Source organism: Heliconius melpomene, chromosome 6 (assembly GCF_056956725.1).
Source record: "Heliconius melpomene rosina isolate 202511_hmr_F chromosome 6, ASM5695672v1, whole genome shotgun sequence".
NCBI lineage: Eukaryota > Metazoa > Arthropoda > Insecta > Lepidoptera > Nymphalidae > Heliconius > Heliconius melpomene.
Window position 1 is genome coordinate 1,380,539 of NC_140394.1, and position 17,200 is coordinate 1,397,738.

The 17,200-nt window shown below is 33.1% G+C and overlaps 1 protein-coding gene across 4 annotated transcripts in view; it reads left to right on the top strand.

The window, feature by feature from the left end:
- Window positions 1-17,200, top strand: part of LOC146538009 (terminal nucleotidyltransferase 5C) — a 160,840-nt gene that overhangs the window by 128,729 nt on the left and 14,911 nt on the right. The window contains exon 1 of one of the 4 annotated variants that reach the window (XM_085187125.1): window positions 9,760-10,010. The exons of the other annotated variants lie outside the window; for them this stretch is intronic. Coding sequence (XP_085043251.1) covers window positions 9,939-10,010 — 72 coding nt within the window. The 5' untranslated portion in view covers window positions 9,760-9,938. Of the gene's footprint in view, window positions 1-9,759; window positions 10,011-17,200 lie in introns of those variants that run through there. 4 annotated transcript variants of the gene reach the window in all.

A 17,200-nucleotide genomic window follows, 5' to 3' on the forward strand; every position in this document is an offset into this window, starting at 1 on the left:
CCCTCAAAAAAAATTGATATAAAAAGAATATTGAGATGATATAAACCTACAGTCATGTTTTCTATCCCTAATAAATTAATTTCACACCTTTGCCTTTATTTTTTCTACAGTGACGAAACGCGGCGTTGAAATCCGCCAATCAACACAAAATGTCTCGAATACAGACGGAAATTTGACGAAATGAGACATACCGACGGATCAACAGAGTTAGCTGACAAAAAAGGTTTAGTCACCTACCTACTCACTCAATTTTTTAATTGCAACAAAATGTTAGAATAAACAAACCGACAGCTTTTTTCCTTAAAGCTTAATTTAATTAAGATGTGCTCTTTTAGAAAACCTTCCAAAAGTTCCACCCGACGCAGCAAAATTTTTACCGTTAATTGATATTAAGTCAGCAAAAAACGTTGACTTATGACATAATGTTCTCTAATTTGAAAAGGAAATTTACATCTCAAATTATTTAGATACTTGCTTTTAAAATGCCTAATTACTTAAATAATTACTTCCTTTTTAAGTTCCGCCATTCAACACGCAATGTTTCAAGAATTCAGTGGAATTTAAGGAACGGTAGTGTCCTAATAAGGAACGGAGAATCTTAACACTAGGGTTTTAGGTTCCCTACGCCTACCCTGTCTATGTGCAGGATACAGCGTGGAGCTGGAAATAAGAAAAGAAAATAACAGAACCTAAAGTCAATCATCGCGAAGTGGAGCTATTGTAGGTTCGACTTTTCTTGATTCTGCGGTAGAATAATTATATTTATATTATTTTAATTTACCCGTTCTAATAAGGTTTCTGCTACTCAACTCGCAATTTCTTGGAGTAATATAATCATATAATAGAAAACAGAACGTTAGGTCACTGGCCACTTCGCTAGCTGGCCTCGTTTGCCAAATTTAGAAAAAATCACACGCATGTACTTATCCCATATTACATTTCCCTGAGTGGGAATCGAACCCACAACCATCACGTTTTTTCAGACAAAGACAGTGGCACGAATGTACCCCTGCGCCACGACCGCCCCAATATATTAAATGCGTTGTTAGTTTCCGCCACTCAACACCCAATGTCTCATATTCAGGCAGAGAGGAGCGAACGAAATGACTTAACACAAGGTTCTATAAAAAAGTGGACACGTATTAAAAATATATAAAAATAACTTCGTTTCAAATATAATAAGTACCTATTTCATAATAGATAAAGTAAAAGAAAAATATTCCGGTGGCCTTGAATATATATCAACTTTTGTTTACCAAGTCCTCGACGCTTATCAGTTCTTATCAAATCATTTCGCATATCACACGTTTGGAAGTCACGGCCGGACGGTGTGGGCGTATCTAATAACGAATATGGCAAATTTTTGTTTATTTTTCCCTAGATTCCCTAAAAATTCGCAATTTTCGTTTGTTTTTCCCTTTGTTGCGATACACAAGACTATCGAATATCTTTATAAGTTTAAATATGTAATTGTTTTATTTACAATATAAGTGACTAGCTACTAAGGAATAGGTTCAGAGTTAATTTGTAGGTGGTAATGGTTTAGGGTTCGATTCCCACTCGGGGGATTTATTAGATACAAATCTGTTTTCATTTCCCTACTCTATTAGACAAAGAGCGGCGTGGAATTCCGCCACTTAACTCACAATATCTCAAATTGGGCGGAATGTGGGCAACTTAACACTCCCTCTGCCTACCCTGCTACATGCGGGATACAGCGTGAAAACTATTTACCAGATCTGATCTCTTTAACCGGATTAAGCATGTATACAAAATAGTATTACCTATATATTTTTGGAAACCCTATGTTTCACTTTGACCACTGACTAGTCCGTGGTCATGGATAGGCTATAAAACAAAACTCTTATAATAGTCCGCTTATTTATAATCTCCTTAAGATCGACGTAGTGTTAATATTTTAGTTTTAGTTCTAAAATTGGACACCACTATAGAACCTTGAATGCTAGCCCAATATATCCGGTTACAAGGTCTGTAACTAGGCCAGATCCGAAACTCGAAACTATTGGGTTACATGAAAAATAAAACCACAAGGAAAAGGCTTCGCTTGAAGTTTTTGGTTTTATATATTCTTTTATTTTGCGTTATTATTCGTTTCTTCGCCCGCGAGGTCAGATAGCGTCTATCAAAAGTTTGGCGTACCTTTGTATATACCATGTTATATTTATAGTGGTACTATCGGCCCGCTCGCGGTTTCACCCGCGTGAACTATGGTATTATTAATTTCTGTCTCCATGACTACGTCCTAGTGACGTCTATGCAAAATTTGAGACTCCTAGCATTTAGTAACGAATGACAAAGATAAATGTCATTAGTAACGAAGTTTCATACAAATTTTCAACCCCAAAAACAAACCCTTAGAAGTTGAATATTGCAAATTCCCGTCTTAGCGAGCACCTACGTCTTATAAATAACTCCTATGCAAAATTTGAGATTCCTAGTACTTGTAGTTTCTGAGATTTCGGGATGAGTGAGTGACCTTTCGATTTTATATAGATAAATCAATAAATTGAGAAATTGAGAAATTGAAAAAGACACTATGCGGAAGCTTACCCATCCCTTTACTTTCCGGCGAATTCTGAAGACATTGCGCGTTGAGGTGTGGAACTGAAGTGCAACGACACTAAACTAAACACCAAAGCGAAGAAATAACAAATATGAAATATTTCATTTCCCCGAGTGGGAATCGAACCCACAATCTGTTTAAAGTCACACGCTTGTGCCCCTGCGCCACGACTGGCCTCTCAAACTTAATAGTAAAACCTATCAAAGCAAGTCCCAACAACGTTATTATCACTTATGTTCTTCAGCACAGCGTTAATGTACTTTTCTAAGCACCAAGCAAAAATCTTTTTTGTAGTATAAAGGTTTTCTTGCTTTGTTCTAGCTAGATTGCTATTTCTTTGTGTCTTTTGATATGAGACGTTGTTTGGTTATTTTATTCCTAGTCAATTGTTACAAAAACAGAAAAACTTGGATGCTTATATTTCGCTTGCGGACACCATCAATCCAACGGTCTTAACACTCCCACCACTGGGTTCCCACCCACCCAAGATGAAAAAAAAGAAACTAAGATAAGACAGACATAAAGCTGTCGAAAACAAAAATAAGTTGTTTAGTACCATTTTATTATTTACCGCCACTATCAACGTTAACATTGTCTATTATCATATCAGGTTTACAATGCCAAGAACGAAAATTCCGCTTGCAAATTATGTCAGTTAGATAATTTCTGCCCTAGATTGTGTTGGAAGGTTACTTTATGCGTAGATCTAGATCCTGTTTGAGGATAAACGATCCTATAAATTGTGATTAATAAATTTCAGTACTAATTATAGGTTTTATTTAACATTCTAATACGATATGATCAGTTTATGTTATGCAAATGAGTAATATAAAAAAAAAATACCTTTCAACTGAATAGAAAAGAAGACCTAACTACTGAACCGTTTATCCAGAAACTTGATCATTTTTCTTAATTCTTATAATTCTACATAATTTAAATAAAAAAACATTATTTTTATCAATCACTAACAATAAAAAAAAATATCAATTACTAACGTAGATTAAGCAAATGTATACTAACAAAATTTTATATGGATTATGGATGTCCGAAATAAAGATTTATTATTATTTATTATTATTATTATATAACTTAGTTTACCAGAAATTTGAGGATATACGTACAAACATACATGCAAATTTAGTATGTAGTTTCATATGTAAATATACATAAAAATTTAATAAAATAAAAAGATATTCAATATTTCTTATAACATCCTATTAGCTAAGATGAGGAAGGATAGTGTCAAAATAATTAATATGACTCTTAGCCATATGAGATGAGACGGAAATATGCAATTTCAGCTCGAATTTAGTTGAAATAAATATTTTATCAATAAATTCAGGCACAGAGTGTGACTATAAACCACTATATATACCATACCGCTTGAGTTGAGTTGATGCCCGTTGAGTTCCACCACTCAACACGTAATGCGTGTTGAGTGGTGGAAGTCAACACTGGGCAAAATGGGGAACGGAGCGTCTTAACACTAAGTTCCCTCTGCCTAACCCGTTATACGCGGGATACAGCGTAAATGTTTTCATTATTAATTGCAAACATACATGACATAATATTATACCGACAGTAATACATCATTAAACCACGACGTGTGATATGATAATTGCAATATTTTCAAAGATTAACAGATTATTTCTCATACTCAAATATTTAATCCGATTACATTTATAATGAAAATATATTTTACACTCGAATATGTCGGTTTTATATAGTCTTTGTATATAAAACTAGTATAATTTATTATAATTTATTTGCGTATATAAGTTTTTTGATAAAAAAAATGTATACGAGTGAGTACATATATCTCACATATATAGTAAAGCACGGACTCCACCAAAGCGGTCTCCGGTGAAGACGAGATGTGTGAATAACGAAATTCATAGGGATTGTTAAAAACATCTCTCCGCTCGGTAATTTCACAATATCTTTCGGGCAAACCCACTATCTACCAACAATTGATATGTAAAACCACTAAACCAATAGGAAAACAACTAAACTGATAAAAAAGAAACGAGTATCGGTACCAGAAATTAAATTCGAAGAAAATTTTGGCATGTAATGGTTAACGGAGTGTTTTAACACTCGGTTAGTTTACAGGTTGATACCAAAAAGTGTTTAATTATTTTTTTAATATTGAACAATCAGATCCTTTAACAAAAGCTCCAGCAAAGGCTTATTCGTGTAACAATCCATCAATTCATAGCGGGATATAGCGTGACCCTCAAAAAATTACTATTCAAAAATAAAAAAGAAACAAAACATCAAGGAAACTCTTACTAAAACTTTATTTTCAATGGTCAATAATTAGATCCGTTTACAAAAGTCTTGTCGAAGCTTTCGTTGAAACGCCAGCAATATTGTATCCGCGTTACAATAACAATCCGGCCCTGCCAAGGACGTCGTACGACTTGTATGTATGTATGTACGTCTATCCTATAACGTGTCTTATGTCATTAAAGCAAAGATCAAATCGCTATAAAACATCACCTTTCTATGGAATACCTGTAATGGAAAGATTGTCAACCTTACCACCTGATATTAAGGTTGACAATGTGTTAATACATCAATATTATAGGCTATAAAATAAATAATATAGTGCACGGCGTTGTTTACGAGTGTTCTCTCCTTGAATCGTACTCTGATATAGCCTGCAACCGGATACATGGACACTATCCTAAAATTTACATTTTTGCATATTTTATTGAATATATATTAGTTTTTTGTTTAATATTTTTCTAAAAATAATTGTTTTGTAAGTCAATTAGTGACTTGTAAATTCTTTTTAAAGGAGTCACGGTGTATGTTAAATCAGTCAAGTAATTAATATATGACTAAGTTTCCTGTAGTTATCTGCATGACAAAATATAAGTGCGAATTGATCATACTCGTATTGTATGGTTTTCTTTCTCCCGTTAATAAGGCGACGAGAGCTTAATTATCAATTATTCTAATCTATTAAGTGTCGTCACGGCGTCTGTACGTTCGATACCCATTTGAGAGAATAAATTATTTTCATTTTCTCGCTCCGCTAAGAAGCAAAAGCGCAGCATTGTGTTCCGCCACTCAGCAAGTTTCAATAATTGGATAAAAAGTGAGTAACGGAGAGTCATAACACTAATATCTCTGTGCCAGCGTAAATCTAAATTATTTTTCACTCTGCATATTTACACATATGTATAAATATTATGTCAAGTGTCGTTTGAAGCCACGACCATCACGTTTGGTCGTACCGACTGCGCCACAGTGGCGTAATGTGATAGAAGCAGCTACTATCGCACTTTGTAAGAAAACGTAATGTCATATCATTACACGTACTCCTTTAAATTGTGAAATATATAGAATTCTTGTGCATGATGAAATATATCACAAATATATATAACTACTGTAACACTAATGACACTTCAAAGGTTACAATATTATTGAACTTTAACATATGGTATACGATTTATTAGTCAAATTAATCTGGGGTCGTCGTGGCGCAGTGGCAGAAAGTGGCAGTTGTAGGTTCGATTCTCTGTCTCTTGGGTGTGAATTATTATTTATTAATATTTAATTTTTACCGCTCTGGTGACAAGGCGAAGCTTTGCTTTGAGTTTCGGCAATCAAAAATCAATGGCTCATCTGGTGTGTCTGGTGTGTCATCTGTGGAACGAGGTGTATTATCACTAAATTCTCTCTGCCCACACTGCTATAGGCAGGATACAGCTTGAAGTTGAAACAAAATCTGCAATTAAAGATTTAAAGATTGGCAGGTCTTATTAAAATTCAACTAGCACATTTGTTTCCATATTCAACCTGAGGCCTGGGACAAGGGCTCAGGTACAAAATTGCTAGCCTTAGCCTGATATATATAATTTAAAAAAATTTTCAATTTGAACTAGTAGTTCCTAAGATACGTACAACCAACAATATTAATTACAGATTACAAATATAATAGATTGTAGATTAATATTAATTTACTAACTATAAACAACCGTAAGGAAGGTATTTAGGTGTTCTGAAGGAATAAAAAATGAGAGGAACGACGTCGGGATCCACGTGATCCATTAAACCGTTCCACGTGTACAGGATTTAGTGTAGTCAACTATTCGGACGAATAATGATCTCTTTTATATAGAGAAAAAAATCTACGAATAGTATTACAGAAAAGTAACAATAATTAGGATCTAAATATCGTATATCGACTCTGTAACGCGATCGGTTTAGATTCGACTCCTACTCTATTCGTATTATTTTTATTCCTATGATTTTTATTTTCTCATCTTGGCAAGACTAGGCGCGGCGTTAAATTCCGCCAATCATAAATATTTCCAATTTCCGGATTTTTTCCTTTGTTTGTATCGCAAGTTCTCACTTTGTGCCAAATTTCATAACTGTAGCTCCACGGAAGTAGCCTATAGTATATTGAGTTCGGAACACTAAGAGTCAAGACATAGTTTCATAAGAGTAACATTGATAAAATGTATATTTTGACTTGTAATTAGAGTCAATTTAATAAACAAAATCAAAACAAAAACATGAACAAGTCACGCAGCAGCAGCACACACCTCACCTTGACTCAACAGTGACCCACTTTTTAATCCAGTGTACTTTCGTTTTATCGCGGGCCAAGGTTGTATGCCGTTCAGCCACATCCCAACCTAACTCTTCCTTTTGAATATTGAATTGACAGGTGACAGTTCATGTAGTTGATGGCACAGGCGTGCGATTATAAACGCGGGTTCGATTCCCATTTGGGGAAAAAAAGTATTTATTGTTTTCATCGAAGTTTAAAAAAAACTTATATTAAAAAAATAAAAGTTTGTTATGAACGTGTTTTTATTTCAATAAAATGAGTTTATTGTCTTAAGATTTTTATTCTTAGCATAATTATCAAAAACGTAAACAAATATACTCATAAATCGTTGATTGTTTCCTTGTAAGATTAATATGATTACTACATATTGTAATATGATTAATATGTTGAATGTGTATTTTTTTTAAAAAGGCGATGAAATGTTACCTTATTGGCAATTTGAAAATATAATTATCATTAACAGTACTTTTGTCGCGTCATTGTAACTATTAGGTGTGTATGCACCCTGTACGTATCGTTCCGTGCTTATATACGTCGCTCATACTGACATAGGTATGCTGCGTTTAGATAAGGATTTAAAGAATTGTATAATTTAAATACGACACTATTTAATAAATACTAATATTCTGGTACCTGACTTATGTAAAATAAACCAAATTCTTGGCATCGAAAGATGGCGCCCATCAATCATTGTGATAATTTCTTAACCAAAATAGCCGCTCAAATGTCATCCACACGTAAATAATATCGACGTCGGTTACGCGTAAAAGTCAGGTTCATTTATATACAAGTGTAATCTCAACACGCTTTGTAAAAACATGTTTTATTGAAGTTCAACTTTGTGGTTTTACTTGTAAAATAGTGATAGTAAATATTTCAAAACGCTTAGGTACAATTTCGTCATTTTATCAATCTGACTGGCTTCGAACCCACGACCCTCGACTAAATTAGACTGTGACGACTCGTGTTGTGTAAGCTAAGACTTAGAGTACATGATGAAAGGTGAAGGACGTTCATAATAACAGTCTCACTTGTACGTCTCTTATGATTTGTACCAAAGTTGTTTTTACTATGTATGTTTTAAAAGTACTTAAAAAATTGGCTTCACTGTGTATCCTTTTGTACGTACATATGATGGCGCTTTGTCTTGTTACCAGAGAGACGAAAAGAGAATAACACTTTCGCCCAAATGGGAATCGAACCCACAATTATCAAGTTTACAGTCAAACGATGTGCCGCTGAGCGCTATCTGTTGATCTCGGGATATGACAGAGTCATCTTAGTTTTATAACGTTGTATATAATAGAGGATTTCCCATTTTAAAATTTAATCCCACAGTTACAACCAACATATTTACAGCTTCACTCTGTACCCGGCACATAGCAGGGTAGGTAGAGGGAACCTATTGTTAACACTCCGTTCCCGGCTTTACGTGTTGATTGGTCAGAACTTAACGCCTCGACTCAAGAGAGAAAGAAAAAAATGCAAATATTTCATTTCCACGAGTGGTGCCACGTTTGCAGTCACATGCGTTTGCCCCTGCCACGAGCGGTGTAAGAAACATGCAGATATTTCATAGAATTTGTCTTAATTTCAATACAATACACAGTAGGTACGTCATGTTGTTCACTATTCTCATTGTTTATTCTTGCTGTCTATAATAAACAATAATGAAATTTGTTAATAATTTAAACCTTTTGTAATACACAACTGTAACAATACTAATGTATTGAAAGGACTAAATTAATTTATTTTATCTTTTAATAAAGTTCTACGCTGATATAGTTATATCTGACTGTATTTAGGTATATTGTCGTTGGAATGTTTATTATATTTTATTGTCATAATTTTTTTTCTTATATATGTTTTTATGTTGTAATTATTGTTGCTATATAACAATAATTACAATATTTATTTATAAAAAAAATATAAATTTAATATTTAATTTTTTTTTATAACGTACATATCGTGGAATTTTTGCATATTATACATAGTACACACTAGTATAATTATTATAATTTCATATTTTAATTTTTTTTTAAATACTAGACAAACTACATATATTAAATTTCGAATTCCAGAATATGAAAGTTTAACATGTTTTTTTACAGCATGTAGCAGGGAAGGCAGAGACTAACTAATGTTAGGACACGCCGTTATCCACTTTCGCAACTTTTCCCAAGCGGGGAATCGAACTTACAACTGTGGCGCTTACAGGGACATGATTGTTCTACTGCGCCACGACGGCCTGTTCTGAAATTAGTTTTGTTTTTAATCTGTAGCCGATATGGCTACAGATTTAATGTCATCGACGTTCACCGCAATTAGTTATAATTTTCGAGTTATTATACATTAAGCAGTCTACAGCATTTACTTTTGTTTGGTGACCTTCAGCCATTACAAAAAAATGCGCTAAAATTTATACAACGATAAATAATTAACGTACTCACATCGTACGCAACTGTCATTTTCGACAAGGACAGGTGTATAGGAGACGCGTGTGAGAGATAGAGACGGAAGATATAGCAACAGGTTGTGGAGAGAGGGGGGCGCGTGACGTCACGACCCTTTCACTCGGCCCGCGAAGTTGCAGAGTTTGGCGTCAGTCCGCGCGGCTCGGTCACTGCGTGAGTACGTCTCGCGCCTTGTCCTAAAACGAACCACGCGCCACTCGTTACAAATAAATAATTGTAACATTGTCTTGAACTGTTGGAGTTATTGTCACGTAAACGGTCCACTCGGTCCTCCGTGCCAGCTCCCACGATGGGCGTCATCAAAGTGACTCCGGACACCGCCTCCCTCATATCGGCCTGCGATATGCTCGACGACATGAAGGTAAGTCGAAATCACATCATTTGATGTCGGAATGGCCGGTGTCCAGTTTTACAAAAATATGTACGTCTCTATATTACCTACCTATATTCTTTAATTAGAGTGTGTGGGAGGAATCGTCACGGGGTATTGTAATTGTAAATATTCTACGTAAGTTCACTCACTCACGACTATGTCAAATGATTAATTAACAGATTAAATCAAACATCTTTATTGTTTTATACGAAAAAATAATTCATAGAATTAAAATCCGTATATATATAATATTACTAGTTAAATTCGTTCTTCATTATCATACTTACGTTGTATGAAAATTAATGACTTTTCCTTTACTTTCGTCGAGCGTCAACTATCTTTTGTCAAATGGCGTTATCAAATTAGAATCTTATACGTATATTTTTTCATTCTATTAAAAGTGAATGTTAGTGATAACTTGCTTTTCTCATACACGATTGTTAACTGATAAGCTTGAAACTATTTTGCCACGTAATAACTTAGAAAAGTATTTAGTTTGACAGATTATATAGTAGGTATAATAATTTGTCAATTTCATTGTCTTTGCAGTATTTAAAAAAAAAACTTTATTAAAGTACATGGTGTACCTACATAATATTTATAATACTCGGCTTGCTTCGGTTCATTTATTATCGCATTTTGTATGCGGCCGACGTTACATGTTAAAAATAATATTTCCTTAACGCGACTAATTTATGATTATAACGATTGGTTACTAACTCAATTTCCATGTAAGTATTTGTGTGTTAATGGAAAACTAAATTCCGAATTTATTTTTTTTCAACACTGAAACAAAAAAATAACTTTTACGCAACAGTTTTATCCGTTAATTATTATAATAGTGTAAAACTTCAATTTTTATAACAATGTCTCCTTAATTAAAATAATGAAATGATATTCGAAAATGGCTTTCGAAGGTCAACTAGCGATTGTTACACAAAAATTTAATGATATTATTTTTAATGATAGTGTTTTTATTGTATTTGTTACATTTAAATTTGCAAAGTAAAAAAAAAGTACGTGGGATAGGGATAGGGATTGAATTATTTTCATTTTCTTGCTCTGCTAACAACAAAACAAAGCGCAGCGTTAAGTTCCACCACTCAACACGCAATATCCTAATAGTGGAGAACGATGTATCACTTTTAATTCCGTCTGCTTACCTTTTTTTTCATACAAAATGAAAGTTTTTATCAACCACGATTTGAATCTTTAACTTTTCTTTTCTTTAACATTTTTACTAATTATAAAGTATCTATTAGGTAACCCGTTTACATTAATGCAATCGGTAGGTATGTAGAACAATTTCTAACGGTGAAATTTCGACGGATGCGGTGCCCTTATCAGTTGTTTGCACCAAAAGCAAGACGTGTGAGCCTTACTGTGATATCGTATAATCAATTTGTTATAGAAAAAATATATTTATATAAAAAAATATGTTATTTATTTCAATAAAAAAAAATGGTTGTGGTTTTTTTGTGTGGCTTTGATGTATTCATATTTTATGATTGGTAATTATTAATGTTATTTTGATATATTATGCTGTTTTAATAAAAAAAAGTACGAAAGTCATCACTTCACTCTCCACCACTTTCTGTTTTTTGCGGAAATAGTTAAACAAGTTTATAACTAGGCAGGTAGTTGTTAATCACGCGGAATATTCAAGTTCTAGAAGTTTGTTAAGAGCGTTTAAATTAAAAATGCATACGTCGGTATATAAATAATATATGATACATACAACCTGGCACTGATTGCCTTGTTTCTATATACCTGAATAATAATGGTTATTGGTATATTTATTTTATTTTTAAAAAAATATTCTTCACGCTTTTTCCCGCAAAGCAACGTAGGCAGAAGAAATCTTGTGTTAAGGCACATGGTACAAGTGTTAAGGGACTTCGTTCCCGCTTAATTTACGAGACATTTATCGTGTCGACTCTTGGAATTTAACACCACATTCATCGGTCTACCAGAGGGGAATTAAAAATAATTATTATCTCCTAATATATTATCCCCTGGGTGCTGATCGATCCCACAGCGGCCACGAGTCACAAATGCCACATAATTACTTGAAATTGACTCAATATCATTCCGTATTCGACAAAATAAAAATATTAATTTAATAAATAACACAAATTATAAAATTTTAAAATATTTTGATATTCTAAATTAACTGATATGAAACAAAAACAAAAAAGAATCTATAATTTTTTTACCTTAACACCGGTTATGTATAAAAATTTGTATCGAAAATTCATAACTATTCTATATTGCTATTTATTTTGTAAATTTTATGTTAAATCAACATTCTGTATTATAATATATTTTGACTAGGGTTGACACTACTTAAAATAAATTAAACATTAAAATTTCATTTTTTTTTAACTAAGAATCGTTGTTGCTAAATACATGCCCATTAGTTTTTGCTTCATAAATAACTATGTTGATACAAGTACAAGTAATGTTATTGTTACTCGTGGCTCATATACGCCATAATCTAATATGGCCATCGATAAAATACCTAGCTGTCTGGGAAACTTGTTATTATGTGTTTAAATCGACATTCCACTAACCATATTTCTCACTTTGTTTATTTACGTCACAAAATGAAAAAAAATCTAGATCCTATACTAGATCCTAGATCTTTACTTATGATAAATATAAAACAATTTTATAACAAATCTAAGCACAATGATTCTCAAGTGATGTGTGAATTTTAAGTAAATACCATTCAAGTAGCTCACGCAATGTTTTCGCCAGACTTGGACAATAGCACGCGTTATGCTCGTGCTCCAATGAAGGATTCTTTATATTAATGTATTCTTAAATTATTCATACACTTGCATAGATACGTTTTCTATAGAGATTATGCCTTGTTTTGGTATTGCCTATAACTATTGTGAACTTATGAGGTATCTTTATTTCTATATTAACATTTTTAATGTTGTTTAGAAGTACAGATACGATTATAAGATGGAGAGTTTGTTTTCAGTTTGGTTGAACGCGCTAATATCGGGAACTAGTTGTCTAAATTAAGATACTTCTATGGTAGCATTTATAATGTAACTGATTTAGAAGTAGGTATAGGTACGCTCATACGGTGAAAAAGTTTGTTAGTTTTTACTTTGATTTATCTCGGGAACTAGTAATTCCAATTATATATTAAATAAAATGAAGAAAATTGTTCGCTTCTATGTTTAAATAAGATAACAACTCAGGCTTCGCGATAACGAAAATGAAAATCTGGGTGAAGGGTAATTGCGTACTTTCATTAGTTCATATTTATAGCATACACTATCTAAATATAATGTTGTTTTGTAAACAATATGCTATATGCGATGTTAGAAGTATTGCATATCATTGTGCAATATTATTTTTTGTAAATTCATATTTTTTTCTGGATCGTACTTACTTCTTCTTTTTTATTATAATATTCTTATCCAAAAATAGAAATCCTAAAATCCATATAAATAACAGAGTATGGCAAAAAATAACAACAAAGTTGACCTTTACTTGCCTATATTTAAGGTGGAGACGAAATTACGAGGCTCGGTTAGTCGTGATCGAGACATCCTTGATGGCGAGTGAAGTTTTCTAATATACAGGATGCATTTGTAATACAAGTCGTTTGATAACAAGATGATAGAGATAATTGTTTTTGCAATGATATATTAATGTTTTATATTATTTATTAATATTTTATTTAAAATATATTAATGAATATAAGTGAGTGGATTTATATGTTCAATTATTTAATTTTTATTAACATTCATACAAGTTACAACCTTCATATTTTTTATATTTATTGCAATTACAATATTTAAAAATATTACTTTATTTATATAAAGTCGTTATCGCAGCTTAATTCGACCTTCTAACGCAGGTTGTTTAGATAAGCTATTATTTAAAGAAAAATGTAGCGTTTTCTATTAAGTACTGTGCGCTTGGAATGTGGGTCGATTATATCTCGTGGTCAAGGCAATAAAAATATATTAGTTTTTGTTCATTCGTTAACTAAGTGGCTATTATATTTAATAAAATCTCAATTGCATTTACCTGCTGAGCGCGGCGTTGGGTTCCGAGTTCTTGGTGCAGTAGGTATAATGAACGATTTAAGATAACAACAAACAAACAAACAAAATACTCTTTATTGTACTATAGAAAAGACACATATACATGTATTTAAAACATAGAACAGTACAATTGGCGGCCTTATCGCTAAGAGAGCGATCTCTTCCACCTTTGGGTAGCAACCTTTGGGTAGAAAAGAGAATACATTGTCTGAAAAGGGAAGGGGTGGACAGAGCTGATATCTAGTTTTACACACACATACATAAATACAGATAACGATTTAATTTAATTTTTAATGAAACCTCCAGTGAGCGTCAACCAGGAGCTCTGCCTATCTTTATCTAATAAAAGTTATTTTCCTTTATTATTTTCAATGTATATATTAATAACTGCCGCCACGACGTACTTACTTTGTAACTTATATAATTGGCTATAACATTTTCCGGTCTTAAAAATTTCAAGGTGATTTCGTTCCTATTAAGCTATTGTAAATTGGGAACTAATTTTAAATAGAATACGAGAAGGTATAAAAAAATAAGTGTATCTGAAATGAATAATTTGTCATGCCTAAGCTAACTGCGTAGTGGATCTGAATGTTAAGACCTACATAATAGTTCCAGTTTATTCTATTGTCACTTGTGTTGAGAGGCCTGTAGGTTCGATTCCCAGACGAGGAAAAGAATTATTCTTATTTTCATATCCGCCACTAAACACTAGATATTTCGAAACGACGAACGGAGTGTCTGCAACTAATAATGTACATCACGATAAAATTACATTTACTTAAAGATACTCGTATACATAAGAAATTTGCCTGGTTTGGTATTTTGTTGTTACGAAACAATTATATCTGTAGCAAACAACTTAAACTGCAATATCTTTACAGATAAAAATAACAAATGTCACTTTCCTACAGATAACGTACTTGTAGTTTGTACACTATTCTTAAAATATCCCGTGGTTTTGTATACTACGAAAATAAAAGAAAACAAATATGTAATGTTCTGGCAAAAGCGCGGCGTTTAGTTCCGCCAGTCAACACGCAATACCTCCAGAATTGAGCCGAAAATGGCAAACGGAAATGCCTTAATGTGAACGGATCGTCTTAACATTAGATCCCTCTGCCTAACCTGCTGTGTGCGGGATACAGCGTGATTCGTAGATCATACAGATAAGTGTTTCGTAAAATATAACCTAGCACGTTTTATACTTGAAACGTCCGAGAGATTTACCTACTGCTCGGCCTGCCAGCTGTTGCCTCACGAGTCACGGCTCACGCCTAGGACGGTGTTAGTATGCAGCTCGCGTTCTACGATTTTCCTCGATGAAACCCTTGATTTCATAGTGTAAGGGCATTTCGTTGCAACAAGCATTATTGAACGAAACGAACTTGAACTAAATATTTATGCTAATCTATTTTTTAATTGTTTAGATATTTACTTACTGTCACGTAGTATCGATAATGATAAGGCTACAAGAAATATAATGATAACAATTTGTTTGTAAAGTGAAAGTTTTATCCAAATTGGTATATTCGGTTTTTAATGTGTCAAAAAGTTCAGTCTTGTATTATTAATGTCAAAAATTGATATCCTTCGTTTGTCCTTGCTATGCTAAATTTGATATCTAAAATTTGTTTGAGTTTAGTTTTTTTAAGCTTTAAAGAATTTTGTGCCTAACATCAATATAGTATGTAGTTAGTTCGTATACAAATTTCGATATTACTATGGAATACTAATCAGTTGATACGATTCAAATTCGAATGACGAAAAATTACATAAAATTTTGTATGCAAATAAAATGATGTAACGTCCGAATGAAACGTTTGTGTCATTTAAATATTTTTAAAACTCAGTTTTTTATTTTTTATCTGTACAATCTTTTAATTCTATTATATGTATAATATATTATCGTTTGATCGCGCCTGGCTGAATTATTCGAAGTTCATAGGTTACTGACATTTACACGTGTCTCTTAATTTATGGTAATTTTGGCTTTTGTTTTTAGTGAATATGGTTCTGAATGTGTGAACTAAAACTGCTATTATTTTAAATTTATTTACATAACTTTGTTTAAGCTTTGTAATTATTATTTTATTTTAATATGTGCCATTATTAAATGAACACTGTCTTGGCTCGGTGGCGCAGGGAACTGTAAACGCGATGGTTGTAGGTTCGATTATCACTAGGGTAAATTAAATATTTGATATTTTGATTTTCACGCTATGGTAGTGAAACAAAGGCGTGGTGTTGAGTTAAGCCACTAAATACTTATTGTTTCTATAATTCTGCGGAAAGTAGGGAATGGAAATGTCTTATTGGTTATTCCCTCTTCCTACGCGAAATAGACATCATAACTTACCTATATAAAAATATTTACTTACACATACTACAACATATTTGACAATCAATAAAAAGAAAGTGAAAATAGGTTCACTGATACACCAAACGAATCCCGCTAGTTCCGTCCCGTCGCGCGCACGCCGAGCCCATGCTAATTAACGCACACGAAAACGAAAGTACATACTACTTTAAAGTAGTTATGGGTTGGCGTGTGAAGAAACGCTATTTGTAATTTATGTATGTATGTGAGTATATATAATTTCTCCCAACCACGCCTGTTTAGCTTTTATTATTTATATTCTTTCGCTGTATCCCAGCATAGTAGGTTAGGCCGAGGGTACCTGGGAACCTAATGTTAAGACACTTAGGGAAAACTACGTAAAATTTAAAACGACAGTACTTTAAAACGGTTTTGTGCCTTGGCAAAACAGGATATTAAAAAATATATTCCACCCAGTTGGATCGAACTCACAACCAACGCATCCTATTGACAGTCAGACCCTGCTCCACTACGCCATGATGGCTACAAATTAGAAGAAAGACAGTGAGTATGTAAGTCAGTGACTATTGTAACAGCGTATCCCTCTCTAAGAAGTTATGAATGGTAGACGGCGAGTATGACCTCCTCTCGTCTGCATTCCAGACGGCGTCGGTCACGAGCGCATACTAATGGCTGTGTCGAAATCGAAACCATCTTTTTAACTATACTAACTAACTATCGACCTCGATTCCGGATATCCGATGTTACATAAAAGATAGAAATGT